A 27,664-nucleotide genomic window follows, 5' to 3' on the forward strand; every position below is an offset into this window, starting at 1 on the left:
CCTGTGGGTGGTTAGCAGGGTTTTAGTACAGACAGCAGGTGGCAGGGCCCTGCTGTGTGTCTGCAGCACAGAAGTAGGTGGCTGAGTCTGCAGGCTGGGACGCTGTGATATGAAAGGAGCTCTGTCTGAGACTGGTATCAAAGGTGGCCCTCAGTCTTCCTGTCTGTTTCCCATGCTCATTTTCACGTATTAGGAGCAAGAAGACCAGGCCTCTTCCCAGATCTTGTCGGTACCACTGTAAGGATACTGGAGAAAAGTTTGTGTAGTTACAGGTCAGAATGGCCTTTTCACCCTCCTGGATGCTCAGGGACTGGCGATCCTGTTCCATCTTTTGGCTGCTCACCCCTAGACAGAAACACAAGGCCAGAAACAGGGGTTTAGTCACTACACTAAACACTCTTAAGAGTCATATTTTCTTCCAACAACCGCAAATATAACCAAAGATGAAGCAGAGTGGATTCTGGCCCTCCTCCCTCCATCCAGTGGGCTGTGTCCCTGGAACTCTTTGTCCTCATCACCAGGAAGCTTCCAACTCACAGTCCACTGGAAGCCATAAAATCACTAAAACAACTCCCAGGAGCAGCTCCATTCTTCTCCCCAACCGTGGCCTGAAATGTGGACTCGGCCTCCTCAGTCAAAAAAGCCAGTGTCTTTAGTTTGGTGGGTGTTACTGGGGTTCTTCTATTGGAGGAAGTCTCCCCCTCCTACCCAGTCAATCAGTGACAAGCCTGTTCTGTCCCTTACATACACACAGGGGCCTAATTCAACTCTAAAGTGAACTTTGTTTCAAAACTGAGAAAGAATCTGAGAAAATAGGAAACACTGCCATCTTGTGTTCAGAAGATTTTTACAATAACGTAATGTGCTCTGGAACAGTGCTTCTCAAATTTACTATGCATCCAAATCACCTAGGGATATTGCCAAGATGCAGATTCCGTTTCATTAGGTCTGGGGTAGGATTGGATAGTCTATATTTCTAACAAGCTTATTGGTGATGTTGGTGCTGCTGGTTCTCAGATCACACTTTAAATAACAAGCCTAGAAGAAGGCTTGTTGAGCCTCAGTACATGAAAACCGAATATGCAGTATTGAGGTTTCATACAGAACAAATGATAAGGTTTTCCAAGGTCTCCATGCCATTGCCCAAACTATTCTGTTGTTCCAACAACAGCTGCCAGAGAATTTCATGGGCCCCATATAATGTAAAGCACAGGAGAGCACATGACTGAATTCTAGGAAACTTTCTCAGATCCAGGGAATGAACCTCCTCTCTTCACCCCTATTTACCTTCCCACAGGTAGGAAAAGTATTGCTTTGACTTCAAAAGTTCTTTCTTCTTGATCTTGTTGGGCTAGCATAAGTAAATACTCAGTTTAAATCCAGCAAGAACTCAAATCAGTGATGTTTCTCATTTCATCCAGAATGCTCTCTGAGAGGCCCTGTAAATTGTTTTTAAAATACAACAGTCCTCTGATTATATATATATCAGAATTTCTTTCTTTTCCATTTTGCTATTTCCAAAATGAATTGCAGTCATTTCCTCAAATATATTTAGGCCATTCTGGGATAGATGAACAGACAGATGGACTGATGAATGCATGGAAGAAAGAAAGAAGAGAGTCGGCTAGAGTACGATGAAAAATAAAGCTGGAAGGAGAGTTTGGCTTTAGAAAGCAGATTTTAAATGCCTGAATTTATTTTGTAAGTTATTTATTAGCAAATAACTACTGATGCTTTTGAGCAAGTGATTAATATGAAAATTCCATATATTTAATCTGGCTGCTTGTCCACAAGAGCAATTTGGAGAAGTAGTTGATAGGCATTGTGGAGTAATCTTTAAGAGATAGTGTTCCAGCCTCAAACTGACCTGGCTGTGAAATGCAGCTCTTCCATTTAATCTCTCTACTGAGTTTCCACAAGCTACTTAATGTCTTCAAGCACCATTTTCCTTGCCTATAAAATATGGATACCATCAGGATGTTATTATAAGGAACAGATGGACTAATATACATTAAACGATTTGTACATACATCATACACAGTAAGAACTCAATGAATGTGAACTATTAATAGAGGAAAAAGAATTCAAATGCAGACTGCACAACCACTCAGGAGGCCATTGCTGCCTGCTCATTTTGAAGTAGAGGTGACTGAACCAGGGTCACTAAATTTCAGAGCTAGAAGGAATTTTAGAGAATTGATAGAAAATGATACATTAGAAAGACTTTATATCAAATAAGATTCAAATTTTGAAAATATAGAAAATAGAATGAAAAGGGAAAAATCATTACTTATCCTATCAAGTAAGGATATATATTGTCAATATTTTGGTCTATTATTTTCCAACCTCTACACTGTTCATGTTTTTACTATGTAACCATCACAACAGTTAGTATTTTGATTCTTTCCAATGATCACTTTGAAATAATCATTGTAGATTCTCTTTATAAATACCATTTATTTGCTATATAATATTCCATTTGGGTGATTAAGCCTTTCCCTTTAAGATTATACATTTTGGTTTTCAATTTTTGGATGGTATAAATAACTTTATAAATATCTTTGTAAATAATTATTTTTTTTATAAATTGAGGGTTTCCCTGAAGACAGATTCCCTACAGGAAATTACAACAAAGAGAATAATGTTTTTAGATTACTAAATCATGTTTTTTAATATTTTCCAAAATTGCGTACAAATTTATTCTCTCACTAGAATTTCTGTTTCACTGCATCACGTCCAAACTCTCTTTTTTTTTTAAACTGTCATTAATTATTCCTCTAATTCCCTAATGGGTTTTTTTAAGTTACCTGTTTACATTTTTATGAAAACCAGCAGGTTTAAACATTTTCAATGTTTGTGAACCATGTTGTTTTTTCCTGTGTAAATTACCTCATCATATCTTCTGTATATTTACCTGTTTGGATATTAACATTTTTGTTTTTATGCATATAAAAATTACTTAGAAAAAGTATTGATCTGTTGTCAAATTAAGAGAAAGTTAACAGTAAACTGTGGTTTGGATGTAATAATTCTGATCTTTTTTTTTTTTTTTTTTTAGAATAAATTAGCCTTTAATATTTATGTAATCAAATCTTCTATTTTTTCCCTTGATTTCTTCCATTGCTTTTAAGTTTAGAAATTCCTTCCTATTCAGTTACTCGATTAATATATATTTACATGTTTAACCAATAACGTGATTTAATTACTTTAATCTGTCTGGAACTTATTTCCTCATGTAAGGTACTTCATTTATTTGTTTAACCAACATTTATTGATTACCTGCTGATTTGGCAGCCCTTTTTTTCCCAAATGTTCAACTTTGTGCTTCCCAAATTAGAGTACTCTTGCCCTCAAGACAAAACGTGAGATAAATATGATGCATCATCTGGGAGCATTATTATTATTGAAAAACTGGAGAATAGGCAAATTGATAAATTATTTAAAATATTATGTTGCATTAAAATTAATATGAATATATAATGCAGTAAAATTAAAATGATCACTCAAATTTTTTAAAGTAAACATGCGACTGTTTGCACTGACAGCAGACTACTTTGGACCGCGGTACCTCATTGTCCAGATTTCAGGAAGGAAAAAGTCATGTTTATTCTCTCTCCTCTGAAGGGATGCTTCAGGAGAAAGTCTGAGCACCTCTGACCTAAACAATTGATACGACACAATTGGAGGACTAATCCTGTTCTTCCCATCAATTTAGAACTTGTCTTTTGTTTTACTCAAATTCTTTTATTTTCAAATTCATTCCTTGCTTTTTCACTGTCTTTACACTAGTTATTAATATTATTGCTATAAATATGGCTACAACATTTTTAAAAAACTATCTATTTAAAGGGTAACATCTGAGTTCACATTATTCATAATATTGCCTTTTACCGCAAATGTAAGGGGATGATTTAAGAAGAAATAAAATGGTGACATAAAATCACGCATGAAATCATTACAAATTAGGTTCTATAAGATTTGACAAATGTGAAATGTTCAGATTAGCATATAATATTAAGTGAAAGTAAGTCAAAATATCAGTCTATACGCTCCTTATTTTTAACAAGAGTTTAATGAAGATATACCAAACATTAGCCATGATTTATCTGAATGATAGGATTACATTTTAACTTTCTATTTTGTATTTTTGGTTTTTTTTCTATAACATGCAGTTAATATTTTTAAAATCAGGAAAAGTTAATAAGTGATATTACCAAAAGAAGAGTATTCTTTGACATAGACACCAAGATGTCCTTGGTAGGAGAATACCCTGAATGGTACCCGTGAAGTCAATCCTAAAGCCCAGATATCTAATTAAGAACTTACTAACTACCCTTAAACATTCATTCAAAATATTCTAACACTTTTGGGGCCATTTTGAAACTGACTTTCTTTGAGGGATGTATAGAATATCTATATATTTAAAATACAATAGCACAGCAAAAATCTCTGACTTAAAGGTCTGTAGCAGAGAAAAAGAGATTGGGCCTTCAGCCCAGTCTCAGATTTGGGTACAGGCTGCAGGTGCCTGGGAACCACTGTGCTCTTGCTGCACAGAAGTAGGTGGCTGAGTCCCCAGGGTGGGTGGCTGTGATGTGCAGGGAAACATGTCTGTCCTTTGTATTCAATAAAACAGTGAGCCTTTGTTCTTGTTTCTTGTCCACACTTGAAAGAGTATGTATAAGCAACTGCAGACCTTTTCCAGGTTCTTGTTTGTACCAAGGGAAGTAGGTGGAGGTACTGTCTGTGTAAGTGCAATTGATAACACAGCTGTCTCCCTCCTGGGCACTCAGGAAAGAAGGATCCTGCTCCACCTTTTCTCCTCTACTCATATCTGTACAAAAAAAAGAAAAAAGGAAAAAGAAAAGCCAGATAAGATTGTTGTCATCATTTTCCAGAATTTGCTTTTTTTTTTTTCCAACAGTAATTTCAGGCAGTCTGGAAAAGGCCTGTCTCCTCCTCAGACTTCTAATAAATATTTATTTAAATGCCCTGTTCCCAAAAGCTCTCCACTCACAGTCCAGCTGCAGCCACAAGAACAGGAACAAAGTTCCTATAGGTGTCTTCATTGTTCTCCCAATTGGGACCTGCAATCTCCAGCCAGGAGAGCTACTTCTATTATCAAGCTATCTCTTCCTTTCCTCCAAAGCACAGTGGTTTCTTAAACTTTCTACACAGGCATCTGCTGCTATCTTTAGCCTAAGCTTACAGAGTCAACTGAAAGGAACCTTTCACATATTCTGCATCAGCAAAGGTGCTCTGCTATCTTGTGGTCAGATCCTCAACTGCTAAACCAACTTGTCAAACCCTCTTTTGTCCTGTATCTGTGGGAGACTCTGACACACAAAACAGCAATAGGTCAAATAAGTTAAGTTCTAAGTGTGTCTCCAATCAGAAATTATGTGGATTAGCAGAAAGGAAACATAGTGAAAATGTAGAGTTCAAGATTCTATCTTATCTTCTTAGCACACACTGAGTCATTTTGAATAAATTTGAAGACGTTAGATATTTCCAACATCTTCTCAACAACAGGCTTAGTCTACTTGAAACAGGAAAATGCCATGATTGACTCTGTTAAGGAACTGAGGAATAAAACCTCTCCTTCTTATCTTCTCCAGCCTTTTTAATTGGCAAGAGAATTAATCAGCCAAATCACCCTACTTGGTTCAGCTCTCAAGGAAAACTTTTTCTGAAAGCAACATTTAAGCACAAGGACTGAAGTAAAAGACAAATAAACAAATAAATACATAAATATGTAAATAAACTCCATCAGATGCATGCTATTGCAGACTCTGCTTAACCTAAGCCCGGCCTTGCCCCTGATCTCCTCATTCCCAGGAAATGAACAGTGCCAAGGGTCAAAATGTTTCTTTAGTAAAAGTGACTAAACTGAAGAGTAAGGGATCAGAAGAGGCGGAAAGGCTTCCATAAGTTAATATTAGTCCAACCACAGGGAAGAGTTTGGCTCGTAGACTGTGATGAGAAATCTGACGTTCACTTTGAAATCTTTCCCTCCAGAAGAACAAATCATCTGAGATTATGGATAACCCTAGTATAACTAGGCCCTGGACAAATTTTCAGCTGTGTTTTTGTTTCTTTTTTAAATATTTATTTATTTGGTTGCACTGGGTCTTTGTTGCGGCATGTATGTGAGATCTGGTTCCCTGGCCAGGGATTGAACCCAGGCCCCCTGCACTGGGAGTGCGGAGTCCTATCCACTAAGCCACCAGGGAAGTCCCGTGATTTTTTTTTAAAGTAAATCTGACCTTGCTTAAAAAAACAATGACATAGAAGAGATTCTGGATCAAGATGGCAACATAGGAGGCTCCAGAACTTACCTTCTCCCACAGACACACCAAATCTACAACTACATACAGTTTCCTCTCAAAGAAATCCAAAAACTGGCTGTGTGACTCCTACACATCAGGTGAGTGAGAAAAAAAAAGAAAAAAAACATATCAAAATGAGTAGGAGAGGCAAAGACATAATTTCACCATAACAATCCCATTACGGCAACACACAATTGGGAGGGAACTCACAACTCCCAGCTTATCCCTGAAGAGTGAAGCGTTTGGATCCAATACCTAGCACCCCAACTTTTAAGACTTCCATCTGAGGGGCAGGTCCCCAAAGCACCCACCTCTGAAAGCCAGTGGGGATTGTGTCCATGAAACCCACAAGACTATAATAAACAAAGAAACAGTTTTTCATGGGCTCGCAAGGATTTGCTGTGGCCATCCCCCCAGAGCTCAGTGCAGACGGAGCAAATGCACAAACCCATCTCCCAGCCTTTCCCGGAAAGATGTCTATTTGCATAGTTCAAAAGCTATTGCCTGATGGTATGACTTCCAATCAGCCTGCATCTAGGTACTGACTGAGATCCTCCCCTTTGGGACATTGATGGGTCTTTGCACACCTTCAACTACTGGGAACCACTAAGAACCAAAGAAAGCTACTTGGATAATCACACAGGTTTGAGAGACAACCAAGAGCTAGGGCCAGGTTGGATGATAAGATTCATCTTCTACACAAGACCACTCCTTCAGGACTGGGAGAAGTGGCTATCTGATATAATGCACAGAAACCAACACAGAGTCAAGGAAAATTAAGAAACAGAGGAAGATGTCCTCAATGAACTAGAAAAAGCAAAACAAACTAAGCCCAAAGTTATGGAAGAAAGAAAATGAAAAAGGTCAGGCAGAAATAAATAAAATACACACTAAAATGACAGTAGAAAATATCAACAAAACTAAGAGCTGGTTTTTGAAAAGATAAAAAAAATACACAAACCTTTAGCTAAACTTGCCAAGAAAAAAAGAGAGGCCTCAAATAAATATAATTAGAAATCAACAAGTAAAAGTTACAGCTGATATCACAGAAATACAAAAGATCATGAGATTATTATGAATATGGCTATAAATTGGGCAACGTAAAAGAAATGGATAAATTCCTAAAAATTTACAACCAACCAAGACTGAATCAGAGAGAAATAGAAAACATGAACAGATAAATTACTAGTGAGGAAATTGAATCAGTAATCAAAAACAAAGAAAAGTCCAGGACCAGGTGGCTTCACTGGTGAATTCTACCAAACATTTAAATAAAAATTAACACCAGTCCTTCTCAAATACTTTAAAAAGAAGAAGAGAAGGGAACACTTTTAAGCTTATTTTATGAGGACAGCATTATCCTGATACCAAAAATCAGACAAGAACACTATAACAAAGGAAAATTATAGGCCAATATCCCTGACATACATAGATGCAAAAATCCTCAACAATATTATCAGCAAACCGAACTCAATAATACATTAAAAGGATCATACATCATGATCAGGTGGGAATCATGCCTTGAATGCAAAGGTGTTTCAACATGTACAATTCAACCAGTGTAATACATAACATTAACTAAATGAAGGATAAATATCATGATCACCTCAACAGGTTCAGAAAAAGCATTTTATAAAATAAAATTTCCATTCATGATTTAGAAAATACTCTCAACAAAATGAATATAAAGGGAATGTACCTCAACATAATAAAGCCATGTATGACAACCCCACAGCTAACATCATACACAACAGTGAGAAGCTGAAAGCTTTTCCTCGAAGATCAGAAACAAGAAAAGTATGCCCACTTTCACCACATTTATTCAATATAGTACAAGAAGTCTAAAAAAAAAAAAAGGCCAACCATCTACTGAAAAAGCCAAACTCATAAAAGAGAGTATAATGATGGTTACCATGGGCTGGGAGCTAGGGAATTGGGGAGATGTTGCTTAAGGGTACAAACTTGCAACTAGTAGATAAATAAGTCCTGCAGATCTAATGCACAGCATAATTGTGCTATTGTGATTATAGCCAACAATACTGTATTATAAACTTCAAAGTTGCTGAGAGACTATGTCTTAATTGTTCTCACCACAAAAAAGAAATGATAATTATGTGGCATGAAAACGGTGTTAGCTAATCATACTGCAATATATAAATATATCAAACCAAAATGTCATACACCTTGGACTTCCTAGGTGGCACAGTGGTTATGAATCCACCTGCCAATGCAGGGGACACAGGTTCAAGCCCTGCCCCAGGAAGATACCATATGCCACGGAGCAACTAATCCCGTGCGCCACAACTATTGAGCCTGTGCTCTAGAGCCCTTGAGCCACAACTGCTGAGCTCATGTGCCACAACTACTGAAGCCCACGTGCCTAGAGCCCATGCTCCACAACAAGGGAAACCACCACAATGAGGAGCCCACACACCACAATGAAGAGTAGCCCCCGCTCGCTGCAACAAGAGAATGCCCGTGTGCAGCAATGAAGACCCAACATAGGCAATAAAAAAATAAATCCAATAAATAAATAAATTTTTTTAAAAAGTGTCATACACCTTAAACTTACACAATGTTGTACGTCAATTACATCTCAATTTTTTTAAAAGCTTGATGGGAGAGATAAATACATCCTGAATTCATTCACAAATTTCTATATTCACTCCTTGCTATGTGATGCCCTCTACAATCCATTCACTACATTGCAGCAAGGATGACAATATTAAAACACAAATTATATCATGTCAATGCGGAGCTTTCATTCAGTCAACAGCTCTGTCCTTATACTTAGAATAAAATCCATACTCCTCACAAAAGTCTGAATGATGTGGCCCCAGACTACTTCTCCTATCTTTTCTTATAGTCCTGATCTTCACCCTCATTAATTAGCCAGCTTTGCTTAAATTTTTCTTATCCTTCACATCTCAGATTAAAAACCATATTTCATCTGACAAATAGATAAACAAAATGTTACATATCTATACAATGGAATATAATTCAGCCTTAAAAAAAGAATGGAATTCTGAGATATGCTACAACAAGGATGAACCTGGAAGACTTTATGCTAAAGTGAAATAAGCCAGACACAAAAGGATAAATATTGTATGATTCATTCCGCTTACATGAGAGCTAGAAATAGCTAGGCAAATAACTAAATTATATGACACAATCTGTATATTTCAAACTTTGATTCTCCTGTTCTACCTGCATACTTAAGTACTGAGGGCCATAGAACATGCCCGAGATAGTTTTGTGCAGTTTCATGTCCCAGCACTGGGTGAGTGGACACAGCAGGCAGAAGGGTTATTCCTGAAGCAATTCCTACAGTAGGAGAGACTAGCAGAAACTTAATTATACACAGAAGTCACTGTGAGTCACATAAGTATATCTCACTTAATGCAAACTAAATGTGTCCTCAACTAAATCTCACTTTAGTCAGATTCCCCAAAATGTCTGAAGCTATTCCAATACCACCTGAAACAGGAGAAAGTCTAATACAAGGGTAGGTAGCATGGGAAAAGACTGGTTTTAACCAATTGTCATTAAAATAGCTGACTTTTGAAATTTTCACATGAAGAAAATGTGACCACATTACAGGACCCCTCCATCAGGTCTCCATCAGGTCTTATTGGGTCCTTTACAAGCTCTTCCGTAATCTCGTCCCACCCTTCCCCTATGAGCCATTCCTCGGGGCACAGACTGTGATCCTTCTAAAATATAAATTAGATTAGATCGTTTGATCTAAAACCCTTCAAATGCTTCCCATTACATGTAGAATAAAATATAAATCTAACCATAATGGTATAAGGCCATATATGATTGAGCTCCCAACTACCTCTGTGCCATTGTCACTTGCATCTCTCCTTCTCACCATCTCACGGGAATATCAGCCTTCATTCACAAATATACCAAATTTGCTTCTGCCTAAAGACCATTGTTGCACGTGAAAACTCTTCCTTACCCCAGGTCGTAGTACCTTATTTTTTGTCCCTTTTTTATTTTTTCTTGTAGTTCAAGACTCAGTTGGAGTTAGTAGAACTCCAGAAACACTGTGATTCTTTATTATATTACATCGTTTTATTTTACTAATGTCACTTACATTTTGAAATCATTTGTTCAACTGCTTTCTTATCCTATATCCCCACAGTAGGATAAAAATTCCATATGTGCAGGAAACTTGTCTATATTGTGGAATAAGGTATCTTCAACCAGGATACAGTGCCTACCATAGTGTACTACAAAATAAATATTTGTTGAGTGAATGTATATTTGAATGAATTCCAAATGAAATAATTTTGGCTACTTCTTTCTTAGGGAGAAGAAAGCAGATGCCCAGTGGTCTGGTAGGGTCTGAGTCTAGGATGACTCTGGCCTCATTTGTGTTCTGGCCCCTGCTGCCTGGATCACTGAGACCTGCTAGAGATGCAGTGGTGGTTCTGTAGAAGTGAGGACAACATGTCAGTCATCACTCCATAGGAGACCTCAAATTAGCTTTTCCTTAGAATTCACTAGTTAGAAATTGTCAAAATTTGTTTGTTGACTCGCATGAAAATATTCTGCATAGTTGTCACTGTAAAAAATCTGACTTATGGGTGTCTAAGAATGTCGTAAGAGTGCTGAGATTAAGACTGTGGCTTCTGAAGTCAGATTGCTTCTCTTCTAATACTGGGTCTGCCCTGTAGGACCTTTGCCTTGTAAAGTCATTTAGCTTTTTACTTTTTATGTTTTTTCGCCTTGTTGTAAAACAAAATGAGGACAACACAGTACCTGTATCATAAGATGATGTGGCAATTAAATAATACTGAAGAGGTTTATTCAGCATTCATTGCTTGTAACTGCTACCTAAACATTAGCTACTTTACTATGGTATTTGATATTAAGAACTTCCAGGCACTAAAAGTCATGAATACAAGCATTGCTAAGTACAAGAATGCTCGCTTTTCCTCCCCTAAAAGCTGAGCCACGTGTTAATATTAACAGATAAACACTTATGTTACCAGCAGCACATGAACATTTGCAGGTTTCTCCCTGTACCAGCCTATTTATTTATTTATTTATTTTTAAAGTCTTTCTTGTATTTGTTACAATATTGCTTCTGTTTTGTGTTTTGGGTTTTTGGCCAGGAGGTATGTGGGATCTTAGCTCCCTGACCAGGGATTGAACCCGCACTCCCTGCGTTGGAAGGCCAAGTCAACCACTGGACCAGGGCCTATTTGGTGTCTGCTCCTTGAGGCACTAACTTTGACCCCGATGTGGACATTTCCACTGTTTACTGAGACATGGATTTGAATGTGGCCATTTTTTTAAGAATCTCCATGTTACCATTATATGTTTATGATTAAAGAGAAAATTAAAATACAGACAAAATGAATCAGGAAACCTAAGGCTGTGCAAGTGCTGCTGTACAAGTCTTCCCCATGGCAGACACTGTGGCTGCAGCCCAGCTGCCGTTTGCGTACAGGCTGCAGATCACCTGGCAGCACTGTGCCTTCGCTGCACAGAGGTAGGTGGCTGAGTCTTCCAGTTGGGAGGCTGTGATGTGTAGGGAACTATACCGTTCCTTAGAATTCACTGTGGAGCTTAACCTTCCAGTCTGCTGCATCCCAGAAGCTATGAAAAACAGACTGATGAGGCTGCCCCCAGGATTCTGTCGGAACCACTGCACACTGTCCACTGTGGTAGAAAAATTGCACCTCAGAGTACAGTTGGTTCCCTCCTGGAGGCTCAGGGCTGAAGGGCTCTGCTCCACCTTCACACCTCTCACCCCTGCTTGGAAAGAGAAACAAACACATAAGATGTCACTGGGGAGTCATGGATGCAGTTTCTAGACCTGTAAAATATCTCAGGAAACACCCATGAGGCTGTAGGACCCTCTAGGAGCTCCGGGTCCGCTCTCCTTCCCTCCCTCCACTGTCAGCTGTGGGACACTCCCCAGTCCCCGCTCTGGGATGACCCTGACTCACAGCAAACCTGGACCCACAGAAGCCCCAGCAGGGCTCCCCAGTGTCTCTTCATGACGCCTTGCCCAGTTACTAGAGTGCCTTCACCCCTGCTCTTAAGGGCATAGAGTCTTGGGTCCAGAGAAATTTTGTTCCTCCTGTCAATATGTTCCTTCAGAATCTCTGAGCACCAATCACACATCTGAGTTTCATCATTTTGCTTCTTAACAGGAAACTCCACCAATGATGGCCCAGCCCAGAATGCGTGTTTAATGTCTCTCAGGTGGGCGGATGTGTTGGGGGTGGGGAAACCCAGGCTGGTGGGGGTGTGGGAAGCAGTAAAGGGAAGTATCCAACAATCTCAGTTTTGCTTTGTTTCATTTTCAGAACTGTTTTAGTTTAGGAAAGAGTGAAAGATTGGATGGAGGGTAAGAGAAGTGAGAACACAACTCAGAGGAAAATAGAGGCCTGGTGTCAGTACATCCTAGAAGATGATAGCTTCAGTGAGCCTGCTTTCTAAACAAGAATTTAGACATGTAGTTTGACAGAGAATTTGACAATTTATTTATACGGAATGTCTAACAAAGGAATACTGTTTCACAGTATATCACATTTCGTTCATCCTTTTTGTTAGAAAAGTAAATACAAATAAAAGAAATTAGAGTAGTTTGTAAATATAAGAATTTAGGTTTATATTTATACATGAACACAATAGAGGTCAAAAATAAGACTTTGATTGGTAGAAAAAGAAACCGAACATGTATAGGATATCCGCCTTGGTTTCATTCCCCACTCCTCTCTTCTCCCAACCAATGCTTTCCCCTGACATCCTGCAGACCACATGGTTGATTCTACTCTCTGAACATGAAGTGAGGGCCACGTTTTTTACTTCAGACAAAATGTTTCTCTTCTTCCCTCCAGTCTTTCCTTACACCTCCCTCTTTCTTCTCTCTTTTATTCCTTATTTCCCTCATTTCTTTGTCTTTTTCCTTAAAGAAGATACAGAATAAAAAATTTAATCAGAAGTATTAGAGTAATTTCTAAGTCAGTGGAGTAGAAGGTCACTTTAAGAATTTTTAGTTTTAAAAATTAGGGAAAAGGGAAATAGATAATATAGGTTTTTTCTACTGGACCCTCCAGCCCCAGTTGGCTCTAACAGATTCCTACTCTTAACCCTGCTCCAATAATCATCTCTGTCAAATTATTATAGCCCAGGCCCTCCTCAGTCTGATCCAGTGACCAATTTAGGAAGATCTGAGTTCCACCTTTTTGAGATTACATTAAAATCTAAGAGCTAAGTAAATGACAGGAACATTTGGTAAATAGTCTCCCTGTAGGCTTAGTGATTTTTATTTTATCACATTTTCCTCAGTCCCTTCCTCTAACTCTTGTTCACCATCCTTCCATTCAGTTTTTCAGATAGTCACACACAGATGGGATTATGTAGGACCTTAAGAGGGGTTCCTCTGTTAAACTGAGGCTAATGGATTAAAGCCATCAGCGTAGACTGTCACAGTATTCTCAGGTCATGTGGCCATCCCCACACAAAAGCCGCTGTCCCATCTGAAGTGATTCTCTGAGCAAGTTCCAGTCTCCAGTCTGTTGGAGACATTGTATTTTCCCCATGAGTTGTCTTTCCTCACGAATCCTAACTCTGAAGACTAAGACCGTGTCTGCACAGGATCGAAGCAGTTGAGTCCCCTCTGCCCTACTTGTCTTTACAGAACATGAAATCTTACTGAAGATGCCCCAGGTTGATCTCTTGAGTCACTGAAAGCCCCACATTCACCAGAAGTTTGTGTTCAGCTTCTGCTCCCGTCCCAGGCACTGTGTCACCCAGAGCACAGAAGTACTCGGCCGAGTCGCTCCAAAGGGCTGATGGTTTCTCCAGGTGGAAGGAGGTCTCACTCTTCCTAAATTCAGCCTTAAAATCTTTGGTGCCTGAAACAAGGCTGTTTCCAGACGTGTACTTCAGGAGAAGCTGGAGTCCTTGATTGGGGTACTGCACGTACCAGAAGAGATACGGTGAAAAAGATGTGTAGTTGCACCTCAGCAACAGATGGGCTCCTTCAGAGACAGTGATGTGGCCGTCTGGCTGGGTCACCGACTGGGCTCCGGCTCCTCCTGAAACATCAATGCTGTGTCAGTGAGACCAGGACAGACTTACCTATTAAGAGAAGGTGTCTCTATTCAGAGTCCAGTTGCAATACCATACTTCGAGGGAACAAGAAGATGGAGTCGAATTTTACTCACTCAGGGCAAAAAGTGTCGTAAGCACTGATATGGGAACCAAGCTCATGATTGAGCAGTGAAGAAGCTGTGGGGTACTTTTTTGAGGATCCTTCCTTAGCAGGAAGGAATATGGCTGAGGAAACAGCAGCCTCAAGGAAGAATGGGTGTTGGTGGTGGTCTAGAATGTTGCCTAAGCACATTCCAGAGAGAGTCCCTTCCTTGACAAATTCGGATGTTTTCTGACTTCCAAACACTCCACATTTGTCACCGCCTTCAGAGAGCTCCAGCTGAACACCTCAGCCAGCTCTGTGAAGGAGGAGCTAAAGGAATGGTGCTCTTAACTATAATTCTAGTTTGTGCAATATCGCCTTCTGGAGGCCAAACAGAGGTAGTACTAGTTCTTCTTGTACACGTTGCTATATCCCTTGCTATTTCAGGCAACATGACAGAGAGACTCTGAAAGGAACAGGTTGGGCAAACTTCTAACAACAGATGATTCAGGAATATTCCTTTCTTTCAGCTGAAGCCATTATAGTCATAATCCCCACAGATGCACAATTTTTCTTGTCCTTATGATTTCAGAGGAATGATGTGATTTGTGGCTGTTTTGAGATTTCCTACTTCCCTAATATCTGAGCATGTGACCCTCTATGGTACATACTGTTCATCCTAGGTATGAAGACACATAAGAGGAGAGAAACTAAGCGATTTCACAGAAAAATTTATTGGACCAGTACAATAGTCTCCTGAGTCATTGCCCATAACAGATTACAGAGAAAGCAAGAGAATAACCCTTAGGGCAAGGGAATCAGGTAGACTGATCCAGGCTCAGTTTTAGTTATGGAGTTGCTGGCAGGTCAAATTAGGGCATCATGACAATTAAAACATACACACACATACACACACACACACAAATACTTAGCTGTCGTTAGAAGGAAAAAAAAAGGAAGAAAGAAAAATGTCAGTCACTCCCGCAGAACATCTCACAAAATCATCAATTCAAAAAAGGCAGGGCCATTCTAGCAGAATACATAATCAAAAACAAGGAGTTTTAAGCCAACAAAGTCTAAAAAATAAAAAAGAGGAAGGCAGGTTCTTCTCAATAGATAAGTGATTAAAAGAACATAAATAGAGAAAATGATGAAAGTTATTGGGTTTTTTTTCCCAACGAAGTGAAAATGAAGGTGATTAGAAAATACAGAGAGGGAAAATACACAAGAAAGGGGTGAAGTGAATGTAAAATTATTTTAAGAAACTTAGGGAATTTAGGAACAGAAAAACCAACTGATGATGCTAGGAAACATGTTCTTTGGCTGTGACATTGATTTTTAAGAGTAGAAATATTCATTCTACATTGCCTTGTGTGAAGTGAACAAAGTAACAAGATATTGTACTTATAATGATATAACGGCATTTATTGTTTCTTAATTTTATAAACCAACATCTAGACAAAAAATGAATAAAAATATTGCCAATTGAAAGAACATAAAGGTAACAATGCAGTGGACAGTATGTGAGGATAGAGGAGGGAAAAAGCAGGGAGGGCTGAGTGGCAGACTTTGCAGCCTCATCTCACATAGAGAAGAATGAACACACTGGCTAATATGATGGACCAGCAGGTGGAGGTATGTGCTTTTTATTTTAAAAACAGAAGTAAATAGTAATACTACTGTCAAAAATAATATAAATGAGCTGCAAAGTCTGCTTTCATTGTGGGAATGAATGAATATTAACTAAATTTACTTAAACAATGAGGAGCTTTCCTGTTTTTCATCATTTCAACTAAGGCTGAGGACAGTATGGATGTGTCTATAAAATCTAAACCGAGAAGTTAGACACATCCAACAGGACTTGGTAAGAGTGATAAATTTCTCCTGAGACCCCCAAGCACTTGGCCTGCCTCCAGCCTGTGAGAGAAGTTGAGAGATGTAGAAAGGAAGAGAGAATTGTTTGAAAACTATTCAGAGACAGGTCTCTGTGGGATTTCCTCTGTCTTCCTCCTGGGAAAGGGAATGTTGTCCTCTCCTTCAAGCTAAGTGGGGGTAGCATCGGAACCCCTCAGAAAGCTGGGAAATAATTGCCAGAGACTGAGGCATATTTCTCTTCAGCTGAATGCTTGCTGCAATCAGAAACTTTCCAGAAGAGGCCTGTCCTGTGCTCCCAACAGAAGAGAGCACAAGAGAGTTCCTGGGAGGATCTGATATATGTCCTCCCGGAATTTGAGGGGCAGAGACTGATGTCTGACTCTTGCCTGGAAAGATCTGTGAGAAGAGACCTGCTGAGACCACCTGTTGGCAGAGTGAGGAGAGAGAACTTCTTAAAATTACCTCATTCTTAAAAAAGTGAGCCAGAGATTAGCAGAAATTTAGAAGTCTGCAATGTGAATGATGAAGATTCAGATAAACAAATTTAAAATGACCCTAAAGACAGCAGAGATAATTCAATAACCAAAAAAAATAAACTTTACAAAAATTCTAATTGACAGTCTTAAAGAAATGTAACTAAACAATTACACTGTGATAGAACAGGAGAATAATGGCCTCTAGGAAGAAAGGGAATTTGAAAGAATAAATTACACTGAAGAATTAAAAAGAGATTGACATTGGGGTTAAAAGCAGGGGGAAGGAGAGCAATTAGAAACTCCACAAAAAAGAAAAACTGTACCAAAAAAGGATATGTGATTGTACTATAATTTTTACTTGTGGTTATGGTTATAATATCTATCCTATTTTTAATTTTCAGCTTTAAGAATTAACTCATCCAGAAGACATGATCTAACCCTCAAAAAACAATCATCCAGTATTTTCCAAAGTCTTGGCTCACAGGATCTTTGCTTCTTATCTCACATGGTCTATTTATTACTTATACATAATTAATATTCTTATATTTTATGGGAAAATTCCAAAAGCATATTCATCAAAAAGTCAATTATGGTTATCAAAGGATATTGAGATATGACAAATGGGGACATTTTTCTCTTTGTCAATTAATTTATCATTGTTTTCTAGATTTTTCTACTGCTATTGTAGGACTCCATTACATTGATAACTATCACACTTCCTGGTGTTCCCTGCCTCGTATAGTCCCCCCTCCATGAATCTGGGAGGGCCCTGGGATTCACATAACCAACAGAATGCTGGAAGAGTGATGTTGTACCAGTCCTGAGCTTAAGCCTAAGAAAGCAGTTCTCCTTTTACACTCTTAGGAGCTACTTTTAAGAAACCCAACTACCATGCTGCAAACACCATGTGCAGAGACCATTTGGAAAGATCAACCGTATATTCTATATTTTTAAAACCACACACACACATGTGAGTATGGAAATGCATCTGAGTAAGGCAGTGTATGTGCCTATAACATGCTCAGTGCAGAGGTGGGATCTCAGCCAGAGACGTACTCTAATGACACTTGATGAATACTTCTACTTCTGATCACTAAGGTGGAAGTCCCATAAGTCCAAATAATAACAGGGCCCTGTGCTTTGATAAACTGTTGACTGCCAGAAACTCAGACAAAAACTCATTCTGGTCTCTGTAATTATACAAAGCTCTGAACATTTTGTAATCATTTATTCATATAGACTGTCTTCAGCCTGGAGGCACAGTTACCCATGCACCCCTGGGAGTCCAGAATCACCAATCCTTCCATGAACAAACAACCATTTATCTACTTGAACCTTGAAAGCCTCGCTGTAGGGTTTATTTGGGGAAAAAAAAAAAAAGTCATGTGATCTTTTACAGAGAAATGGCTGATCAATTTATTGACTTTTTTGGTCAGAGATAACAAGACCAAGAGTTTTCTCTCCCCCACAAAAAGTTCTTGTACTTATTTAGGTTTTCTTCAGTTTATGACAAGATTTGATGTCATCCTCCAAACAGCTTTGTACAGTTGGCAGGTCAGGTTTAATAACTTCATTATACAGAAATGATAAATCAGGATACTGACATTATCTAATGAGAGCTTATTAAGTGCAGGACCTTTGTTGTAATATTATTTAAACCTCATAATAACTCTGGAAGGTAGTATTATGAGCCCCGTTTTACAGAGGTGGTATTGAAGCTCAGATACACTAAGTCTTTGATAAATGTCACACTCTAAAGAGCAACAGATCTTAGATTCAAACTCAGGAATGCCTGGCTCCAGAGCTTATTCTTTTTCCACTGTTTTGCTACCCAAGGTCAGGTAGCAAAGATGAAGCATAACTAGAATTATAACTTACTACTTCTAATCCCAGTGCTCTTTCAACCATCACTCAGTGGCTATTATTCCAAAATATTCAACAAGCAGATTCCTGTTAGAAAACTAGAACTTAAAATTAAACCTCACTGTGTTGTTTCCCCATAGCCAGTGACTCCTTGAAAGAACCTGGACCGTATTTCTGGTTTCTTCATCTCTGAGACAAAGCTCTTTTCCTCTAGACTATAACCAAGGCATCATTCAACTATGCTCCCATGAACAAGGGTGAGATGAAAGTCCACTGTACATAGAAAACATTTTGAAGATTTATCCAGGCCAATATTCCACCTAAAATTCCCTTTCATGGATCAATTATCTACAGAATAGTCTAACATCTTCTTTAGTTAATCACACACAGACTCTCAGAAATGATATGGGTATTTATTTTCATAAGTAGATAGAAACATTACAGAGCTTCCCCTCTACCCCACCCTCTCAAAGCTCATGGCAGGAGTGTGGCTGGACCCTCTGCTGCTGGTTTGGGAAGAGGCTCCAGGCACTTGAGGATGACTGTGAACTTGCTACGCAGATGTAGGTGTCTGAGTCTCCAGCTTCAAATCTGTGATGTGCAGAGAGGTGTATTTCTTGTCTTTGCTCAAATGCTGTGAATCTTCTTTTTTCATGTTCTCAATTTGAGCTTATGGGAATCAGGAACCTTAGGCTTTTCCAGGATTTTACCTGAACCACAAAAAGTACTAGAAATTGGGGTCTTCTTAAGTGAAGTTGAGAGAAGAGCTGGCTACATCCTAAACATTCAGAGACCTAGCACTCTGTTCCACTTTCTACTGGTTCCTCAACCATGTTTAGAAAGGTGTTAACCAAAGGAGATGAGTTTACAGGCTCTAATGTTCTAGAGCTAGATGGAAATACTCTCCCATGCCATGGTGTAGCCCAGTCAGTCTCCATAGAAAATACCATCAGGAGTTGCATTCCCTGTTGCCAAAATCAGAAATTACCCCCCGCCAAAAGAATTAATAATATCCTCACAGCCCTGATTAGGCTCACTAGCAAGATTCCCAGGAACTTTGCCATTATTACTGCCTCCCTTTGGCCCCCAGAGGACCCAACTCTGAAAAGTGATAATGACACAGAATCCCTATGTTTCTGCTTCATATATTGCAAAAATAGTCTATCATCCCAATCAGAAACACAAAACTCCTCCTGTCCCTCCCACCATCATCTCCATTCTCTTTGCCACACCATCTGCAACAGGGGAGTGGGACAAAAGAAAAGAGAAAGAGGGGCACCAGAGAGTAAAAGATCTAAACTCAGAGGAGACTTGGAAAGCATCTTGCAGATGCTTGAAATATCAAAGAAATGTTCAAAATTTGTGTGACAATAATAATCTGACACTTGGGCAGAATTTTTCAAAAGCTTAGAAGCATGTTGTCCACATTGACAGCACGCAATGTGCATGTAAGGCTGTGTAGTGTGTGTGTGTGTGTGTTTGCGCGTGCGTGTGTATATGCACGAACTGAGGGGCACCAGCGAGCTAAGCCACAACAGTATAAGTACCATAGATTGCCTCATGTTGTATAATTGAGCAGCTCAGAGAAAATAATGGGATGAAGACATTACACTGTATTTCCCTTTTATGTTTTTTGAATTTTAGACCATGTAAATGGAATACCTATTTTAAAAATAAGATCAAAATTAATTTAAATAGTAAAGTTATACATAGATTTACTAATACCTTCTGAAGATAATAAAGTAAAATAAACACTTTAGAAAGTACTACTTTGGGGATTCTCCCTGGCTGTGACTCCCACCCACAGGGGGACATTGCGCAGGTGTAGCTCCATCTGTCTCACTGTGTGCCACACACGATGCAGTAATACACAGCAGTATCTCTCAGGGTAGCCCAGGGCAGGCTCAGGGTGCTGGACTTCCTCTCAGCAGAGATAAACAGAGATGCCACTTCATTTACCATGTTTGTCTTATATCCTTGAATGACAAATTGTGGTCCCTGGTTGGGGAACTGTCGGTACCAGAAGATATACTCATCTGTAGTAATGTTGGTGTGGTGACAGGATATGTTCACTTCTTGTCCTTCATATGAGTCAATGCAAGTGGGCTGGATGGTCTTGGCAAGGCTCAAAGTACCTGTGGAAGTAAAAACACAACCCTAGTTCCTATCCTGAAACCGAATTGAAGGTTCAACTCAGCACCCTCCAGGTTCTTTCTCAAGTAAATCTCCTACTTCTCCACCATATACAAACACATACAGTTTACTTCTCACTTGTGTTTCAGGACAAGTTCTTTTTTAATATTTATTCTGAGGAATCCCAGGAACACATGAACAGAAGTGGTAGGTCTGATTTCTTCCTCCCATGGATGGATCAGAGTTCAGTAACCCAGAATATCTTTATTGCTCTCACCCGTCACATAGATGCCAAGGAACAGCCTGGAGAAAAATAGGACCCCAAAGCCATCCTTCAACATATTGGATAAAGAGCAATGGTAGCAGGCAAGTTTGCTGATCTCTGTCCAGACTCAGATCCCAATTCCTCTTAATCCCAAAGTAACTCACCCAAGATCAAGAGCACGGTCACTCTTGCCATCTGCCTCATATTCTAGTGTAAACCAGGACCCAGGGTCTAGGCTCTGTAGCTGAGTCTGAGCCTGGACCGGGATATGAACCAGGGAAGAGGCACAGCAGCAACTGCCAGAGCCCACGCTAGCAGCTCTCACCCAGGGCTGTCCCCAGAAGCAAGCCAATGGCAGGGCGACAGCTCCTCAGAACCGGCTTCCCTTCAAGGTTCAACTGAGCACTCAGGAAGAAGAATAGAGGATACAAACTTTCAGCACAGCAGCATAGCAGCCTGAACTTCCTTTTAGATCTTTGCTAAGATCTAACCCTTTAAAGACCTGTTCTGAATGAAACAAATATATCAGAGGGTAGATTCCATTGGGCTCCTTCTTCCCCATCAACTTTCCACAGTCCCAGTGGGTGGTCATCTGCTGTAGTCAGTCTCATACTCATGGAGTTCTGAGAATAACCCATCTGACCCGGTAGTTCATGCCCAGAAATCCCCCATTGATTCCTATGTAAGATGAAATGGAATCTTAATCTTAGTCCATAAAAAAGCAAATGAGACCATCTGAACAGGACCTTTCATCTCTTGACACCCTGGTGTCCTTTTATAATCACACCAAGTCCACATCTTACATCTGCTAATCAAATCTCACTTAACAGATGTTAAACACAGAAGCAGACCCCTCACTAGTCCCTACTCACCAGCTAGGATAGGACATTTGATGTGGAATCAGTCGAAGAACCAGAGAGGAAGTGAGGAGAAGAAAAGACAAGTTATGAGTCAGGCAGTCCTAAATCCAAATCCCAACTCTGCCACCTTGCAACCTTGCGCAACTCACTCCTCTGAGCCTCTGTTTCCTCATCTGTAAAACAGCGACAATAACACCTACTTCAGAATCAGCCTATAGCATAGAGTCAACAGTAAATTGTGATTCCTTCCATTCCTTTCCGTCTTATCTACGTTCAAAGAACTATGGCCAGTAGAAAGCGGTTGTGTAAGATCATATATGTGATTTTTTTTTAATGTGTATATAGATCACTCTTCCTTCCAGAAATACCCAATATAAACTCAATAACGGTAACACAAAAATTAAAAATAAAAACAAAACATCCATTCAGGAAAGAAGCTAAATCCAAAAGATACCATAATGTTAGCTGAATCAGCCAATTGAAAAAATCCAAACATGTTAGATACCCACCTTAATGTGGAAAAGATAGTGGTGTGTTGAGTTCTTTGCTCATATAATATGGGAAAGGAAAATCCCTAGAAAATACTTGGGGAGTGCCTCTTCTAGGTCTAGAATTGCCCAATGTATTTCTGAGTGAGCAATTTTCCCATTTTCCCATGGAAAAGACCGATGAGTGCTAATGACTTCTGGTAACATTTTGAGTAGATACAACAAAGTATGGAACAAATAACCAGCTTACCTTCAGAAGTAGGTGAAGGAGGAAAGGATTTATGAGGGAGCTAAAGATCCTAGGACACCTGCAGAAATAAAACATAAAAGGCTTACACTTTAGAATCAGCTCATTGCAACAGCGACCCCATGTGGTAAATATACTTGGACAGAAGAAATGTTTCACAGGAGTCAATGTCTGCGTGCAATTTATGGACTATTCCATCGTATTTCTTTGCTAAATGCAGTAGCAGTAGCAGTAGCTAAATGCAGGTTTGATCACGTGGACCATGGGGTCTATTTTAGGCAGTGGAAAAAACCCTGAATGGAGATCTAGACAAACTAATTGTAAGCAATTTTCTGGACTTGATATTTGTGCAGTTTTGTGCAACTCACTTATCATCTGACAAGCACAGTCTCTTCATCTCTATAAGAGAGATTATGGAGATTAATTAAATGAACATAATAAATTCTTTCTAAACTATAGATGTCTATATAAATACAAACTATGTTTAAATAGGAAATATCACAAGATCAAAAAATAATCTTACCTTTTCAGGACAACAAATGGAACTTGACGATTCTGGTTTGCCATCTAGTAACTCACTTAGGATATTACTATTGGATATCAAGCAATGAGAGGAAGAAACGTTAGAAGCTTTTCTATGCTGCAACCTTTGGAATGAAAGTAATCATTAATGATTGTCTTGTATTATGTGTTCAATTTCATCCCTTCCCACCTCCCCTGCCCCCAGCCCCCCAAAAAAGATATGTTGCAGTCCTAATCCCTAGTACTTCAGAATGTGACCTTCTTTAAAGATAGGTCTTTACTGAAGTAATCAAGTTAAAACAAGGTTATTTTGGTGAACTCTAATCCAATATGACTGGTGTCCTTATAAAAAAGGGAAATTTGGACACAGACACAAATAAAGGGAAAACAATGCAAAGAGACACAGAGAATAGATGGCCATCTACAAGCCAAGGAGAGAGTCCTGAAACAGATCTTTCCCTCACAGCTAGTTCGGAAGGAACCAGCCCTGCTGACACCTTAATCTTGGACTTTGAGCCTTTAGAACTGTGAGACAATAAATTTTTGTTGTTTAAGCCACCCACTTTGTCACAGTGGCCCTGGAAAACAAATATATGGTACTAATAATACATACATACTCCTTTGAAAGACCATTTTTGTGTTAAAAAGATCTGGGTCAATACAGGAGTATATACACGAGAGAGAGTCAAAAATTATCTGCACTCTGGCTGTAGAATTGACAGAAGTTTTAGTACAACCGAATGCGGGGAATTTTTGACTCACCCTCATATATATGCATTAATGTTATTTTCTACATATTTTGTAATAAAAAAAAACCTCAAAGTCCCATTAAAACAAATTATAGAAAGTTCCTGAGATAAAGAAAGAAAACTGTGCCCTATAGCAAGAGCCACCAACCGGAGATATACTTTACCAATTTTTTTTTAAGATTATTTATTTATTTATTTATTTATTTATTTATTTATGGTTGCATTGGGTCTTCACTGCTGCGTTCAGGCTTTCTCTAGTTGTGGCGAACGGGGGCTACTCATTGCAGAGCATGAGCTCTAGGTGTGTGGGCTTCAGTAGTTGTGGTGCACAGGCTTAGTTGCTCTGCGGCATGTGGAATCTTCCCGGACCAGGTCTTGAACCCATGTCCCCTGTATTGGCAGGTGGATTCTTAACCACTGAGCCACCAGGGAAGTCCAGAGATATATTTTAAATTTCTAAAGAGTGAGTTTTTCTCTGGGTCTTAAAATAATGAATTCTAAATACAGAAATTGGAAAATATGGAAAAGTATAAAAAATAAAAATCATGCATAATGCTATATCCCAGAAATATCATTGATAATATTTGGGTATACCTCTTTTCAGTCCTTTTCTATGCATAAATATTTTTAACAGAATTGAATTGCATAGGTACGTACACACAGATACATACACGTGGACACATACACTTACATTTGGGTACCCTGGGTTTTTTTTAATGTTATTTCCCAAATATCTTTGCCTGTTAATAAGTATACATAGAATTTTGATACTAATTGAAAATATTCCTCAAAATATTCCATGATAGAGATGTACTATAAGTTATTTACCAATTTCCCTAGTATTAAATTTTTGGATTTTAGCAAGAATACTCTATAAACCCCTTTGTCATAAATCTCTGTCTAAACTTCCAATTATTTCTTTATACTAGCCTCTACAAAGGGGATTTCCTGGATTAAAGAGTAAAAATATTTTAAGACTCTGGGTAAGTATTAATTTACGCAATCAAACAACATTTGTAGAGTCCCTACTTTGGTCAGGCACTGAGATAGACACTGGACATTCCATGATGAGAATGGTCTCGTCAGAAGGAAAAGAATTTTTAAAGCAGTGATAGTCTTCATAACTGCCGTGATAGGGAATGTACAGTATTACAAGGAAAATACGGGTAGTGAAACTGCTGTGGTTGTGGGGTTCCAGGAACACTTCCCAGCTGGAGTGACACCTGAACTAAAACGTAAGGGAAGAAGAGGGATGAACCTACTAAAGACTGGGTCAAGTAGGAAGAGGCTGAAGGAGCAGCATCTGGACAGACCTGGAAGCACGTGTGGAAGCACAAGTGGATAGCATTTGAGTAGATGGTGGTTCCATTGTCTGATATAGAAAGCAAAAAAAGCGAAGAGTGAGTTTGTCTTGTTTGTTTCTTTTGCTTGGGGAAAGGGAGAAGATGAGGTGCTAAGCACTGTACCACCTAATTTTAAGTGTTTCTGGATTCTTGCAGAGAACCCAGTGAAAGTCATTATACAACCAGAAAAAGATCAGAGGAGAGAGGACTGAATGGAGCACAAGGTGGCTCCATGGAGGGTGGTTCCTCTTGCAGAGAGATGTCTCCCTGGCATCCAGGCAAGGGCAGGTTCTCACAAGCATGCAGCAGGTGACTGTCTACATCCACAGTTCTCAGGAAAACCAAGATAATTTTCTGCCCCCCAAAATGTTTCTCTATCCCTACCGTCTCTAAAATACTTTAAATTACATTTCAGGGACAAAAACTATGATTCCACAAGTAATAAAAAAGAATGTTGCTTGAATGCAATTTAACCACAATGTAATTAGGTAGGATAATATTAGCTCCTTTTTTCCTAAAAGCAAGTTGTCCGGTATAGAAGATGGTATTAGAATATAAGTCCAAGTGATGTGATGAAGGCCAAAGTAAAATAACTTAAACAAGATAGGAGTGTATTTCCTTCTCATGTTACAGCCCAAATATAAGCAGTTCAGGGCAACTATAGGAGTTTCATAGTGTTGGTGATGGTCTTAGTCCATTTGGGCTGCTATAACAAAAATACAATAGACTTGTGGCTTAAACACAAACATTTATTTCTCACAATTCTGACTGTCAGGAAATCCAAGATCAAGGTGCCAGCAGATTGGGTGTCTGGTAAAGACCCACTTTCTGGTTCAGAGAACACCATCTTCCTGCTGTTCTGTCATTTGGAGGAAGGGCAAGGGAGCTCTCTGGGGTCCCTTTTATAAGGAAACTGATCCCATTCATAAGACCTTCACTCTCATGACCTAAGCATCTCCCAAAAGCCCCACCTCCTAATACCATCACACTGGGAATTAGGTTTTAACATATGAATTTAGGGAGGATACAAACATTCAGTCTAGAGCAGTCAGCTAAGAATCTGATTACTGTGCCTCCCTCAACACCCATTTTTACTTGGGATCTAAGACATATTGTTATCTGCACAACAGTCCTCACAACAATCTTTCCAATTATCTCAATTCTGTGAGTTAGGAGACAAGGCATATAGATTATAAATTATAGTGTCACATAGTTACTAAGAAGAATCGGAAAATATAATGTATGCTTCCTAATTCTCAATTTAGTCCTCTTTCCACAGTGAGATAAAAGAGAGGATTTAAAAATGAATATTATGAAGAAAAACTCTATTGAATTTCTAGTTTTGCCTAAAAGTTACCTGGTTATAAGGAACGTTTCCCAATAAGCATAGGAAAAAAAGAATCCGAGGCTAACTTTCCTCCTCAAAGTAAAACAGTCCAATTACCAGAACCAAATGACAAAACAGAACTTCTAAGGAAACTTAGTTGCACCCTCCCAGCCACCTCAGAAAATGGAGAAAATACAGACCTGAGCACACAATGTCCCTGCCCTAGTCTGGCTCTACCCTGGCCATCCACTAGCTTCCCCCTCAGCACTCCCAATGAGAAGTCCACGGTGCCAAGGAGATACCTCTTCTAGACTATGCTCTGGGTACCCAGGATCCAGGATTCCCTGCACACATGTCCCCAGATCCACTTTTAAGGCCTGCATGTGCTTCTTCCAAGGACCCTCTTTCCACATGCAGATAGTCCACCAGAGCATATCCAACCCTAGGCCCAAGGGGTAGTCGAGGAATGGCTGCTTGCAGGGACACTAGTCATGTGGGCTAAGGTGTCCCCATCAGGAATAGAGTTCAAAAATATAGATCGGGGTATATATGGGAATTTAGTATACTATAAATGTAGTATTCCAAATCTATGGAGCAAGAGTGAAGTTTTCAGTAAGTAGTCTGTCCATTTGGAAAAAATAAATGCAAGTCCCTACATAAAAATTAATTTCTTTTGGATATATCCTCCTTCGAATCATATGGTTCAAAATGGAGAGGCTAACTTCTTGCAGAATCATTCTCCAGCCATCACTGATTAATTGGTCAAATGTAGAGCAAAGCTGGGCTAATCCTAGCAGCCCGCACCCACAGCCACCGTGAGTTGTGCAGGGAACAGCATCTGAGTCACATTGAGTCAACCAGAGCCCGTTCTGGGATGTTCTAAATTGGAGAGAGGGAGAGACATGGAGTCTAGTCCCTCTCAAGGGTGTACATTAGAAGATGTGAGCACAGGCTCTGTAATCAGCCTACATGTTTAAACGACGTATTTAAATCCTCCCTTATGGGCTTCCTAGGTGGCGCAGT

General features: G+C 39.3%; 4 gene segments (V, D, J or C); all 4 read right to left on the reverse strand.

Moving 5' to 3' along the window:
- Positions 1-22: 22 nt before the first annotated feature.
- LOC130844636 (T cell receptor alpha variable 6-like) lies at positions 23-589 on the reverse strand. The segment is given in 2 exon segments: positions 23-345; positions 538-589. Coding segments are annotated over 2 exon segments (375 nt in total).
- Positions 590-11,712: 11,123 nt separating this feature from the next.
- Positions 11,713-12,347, reverse strand: LOC130844637 (T cell receptor alpha variable 22-like). The segment is given in 2 exon segments: positions 11,713-12,098; positions 12,296-12,347. Coding segments are annotated over 2 exon segments (438 nt in total).
- A 1,659-nt stretch (positions 12,348-14,006) lies between these two features.
- Positions 14,007-14,582, reverse strand: LOC130844638 (T cell receptor alpha variable 8-4-like). The segment is given in 2 exon segments: positions 14,007-14,395; positions 14,525-14,582. Coding segments are annotated over 2 exon segments (435 nt in total).
- A 5,964-nt stretch (positions 14,583-20,546) lies between these two features.
- LOC130844639 (T cell receptor alpha variable 4-like) lies at positions 20,547-21,309 on the reverse strand. The segment is given in 2 exon segments: positions 20,547-20,842; positions 21,270-21,309. Coding segments are annotated over 2 exon segments (336 nt in total).
- Between the last annotated feature and the right edge of the window lie 6,355 nt (positions 21,310-27,664).

Source organism: Hippopotamus amphibius, chromosome 2, assembly GCF_030028045.1.
Source record: "Hippopotamus amphibius kiboko isolate mHipAmp2 chromosome 2, mHipAmp2.hap2, whole genome shotgun sequence".
NCBI lineage: Eukaryota > Metazoa > Chordata > Mammalia > Artiodactyla > Hippopotamidae > Hippopotamus > Hippopotamus amphibius.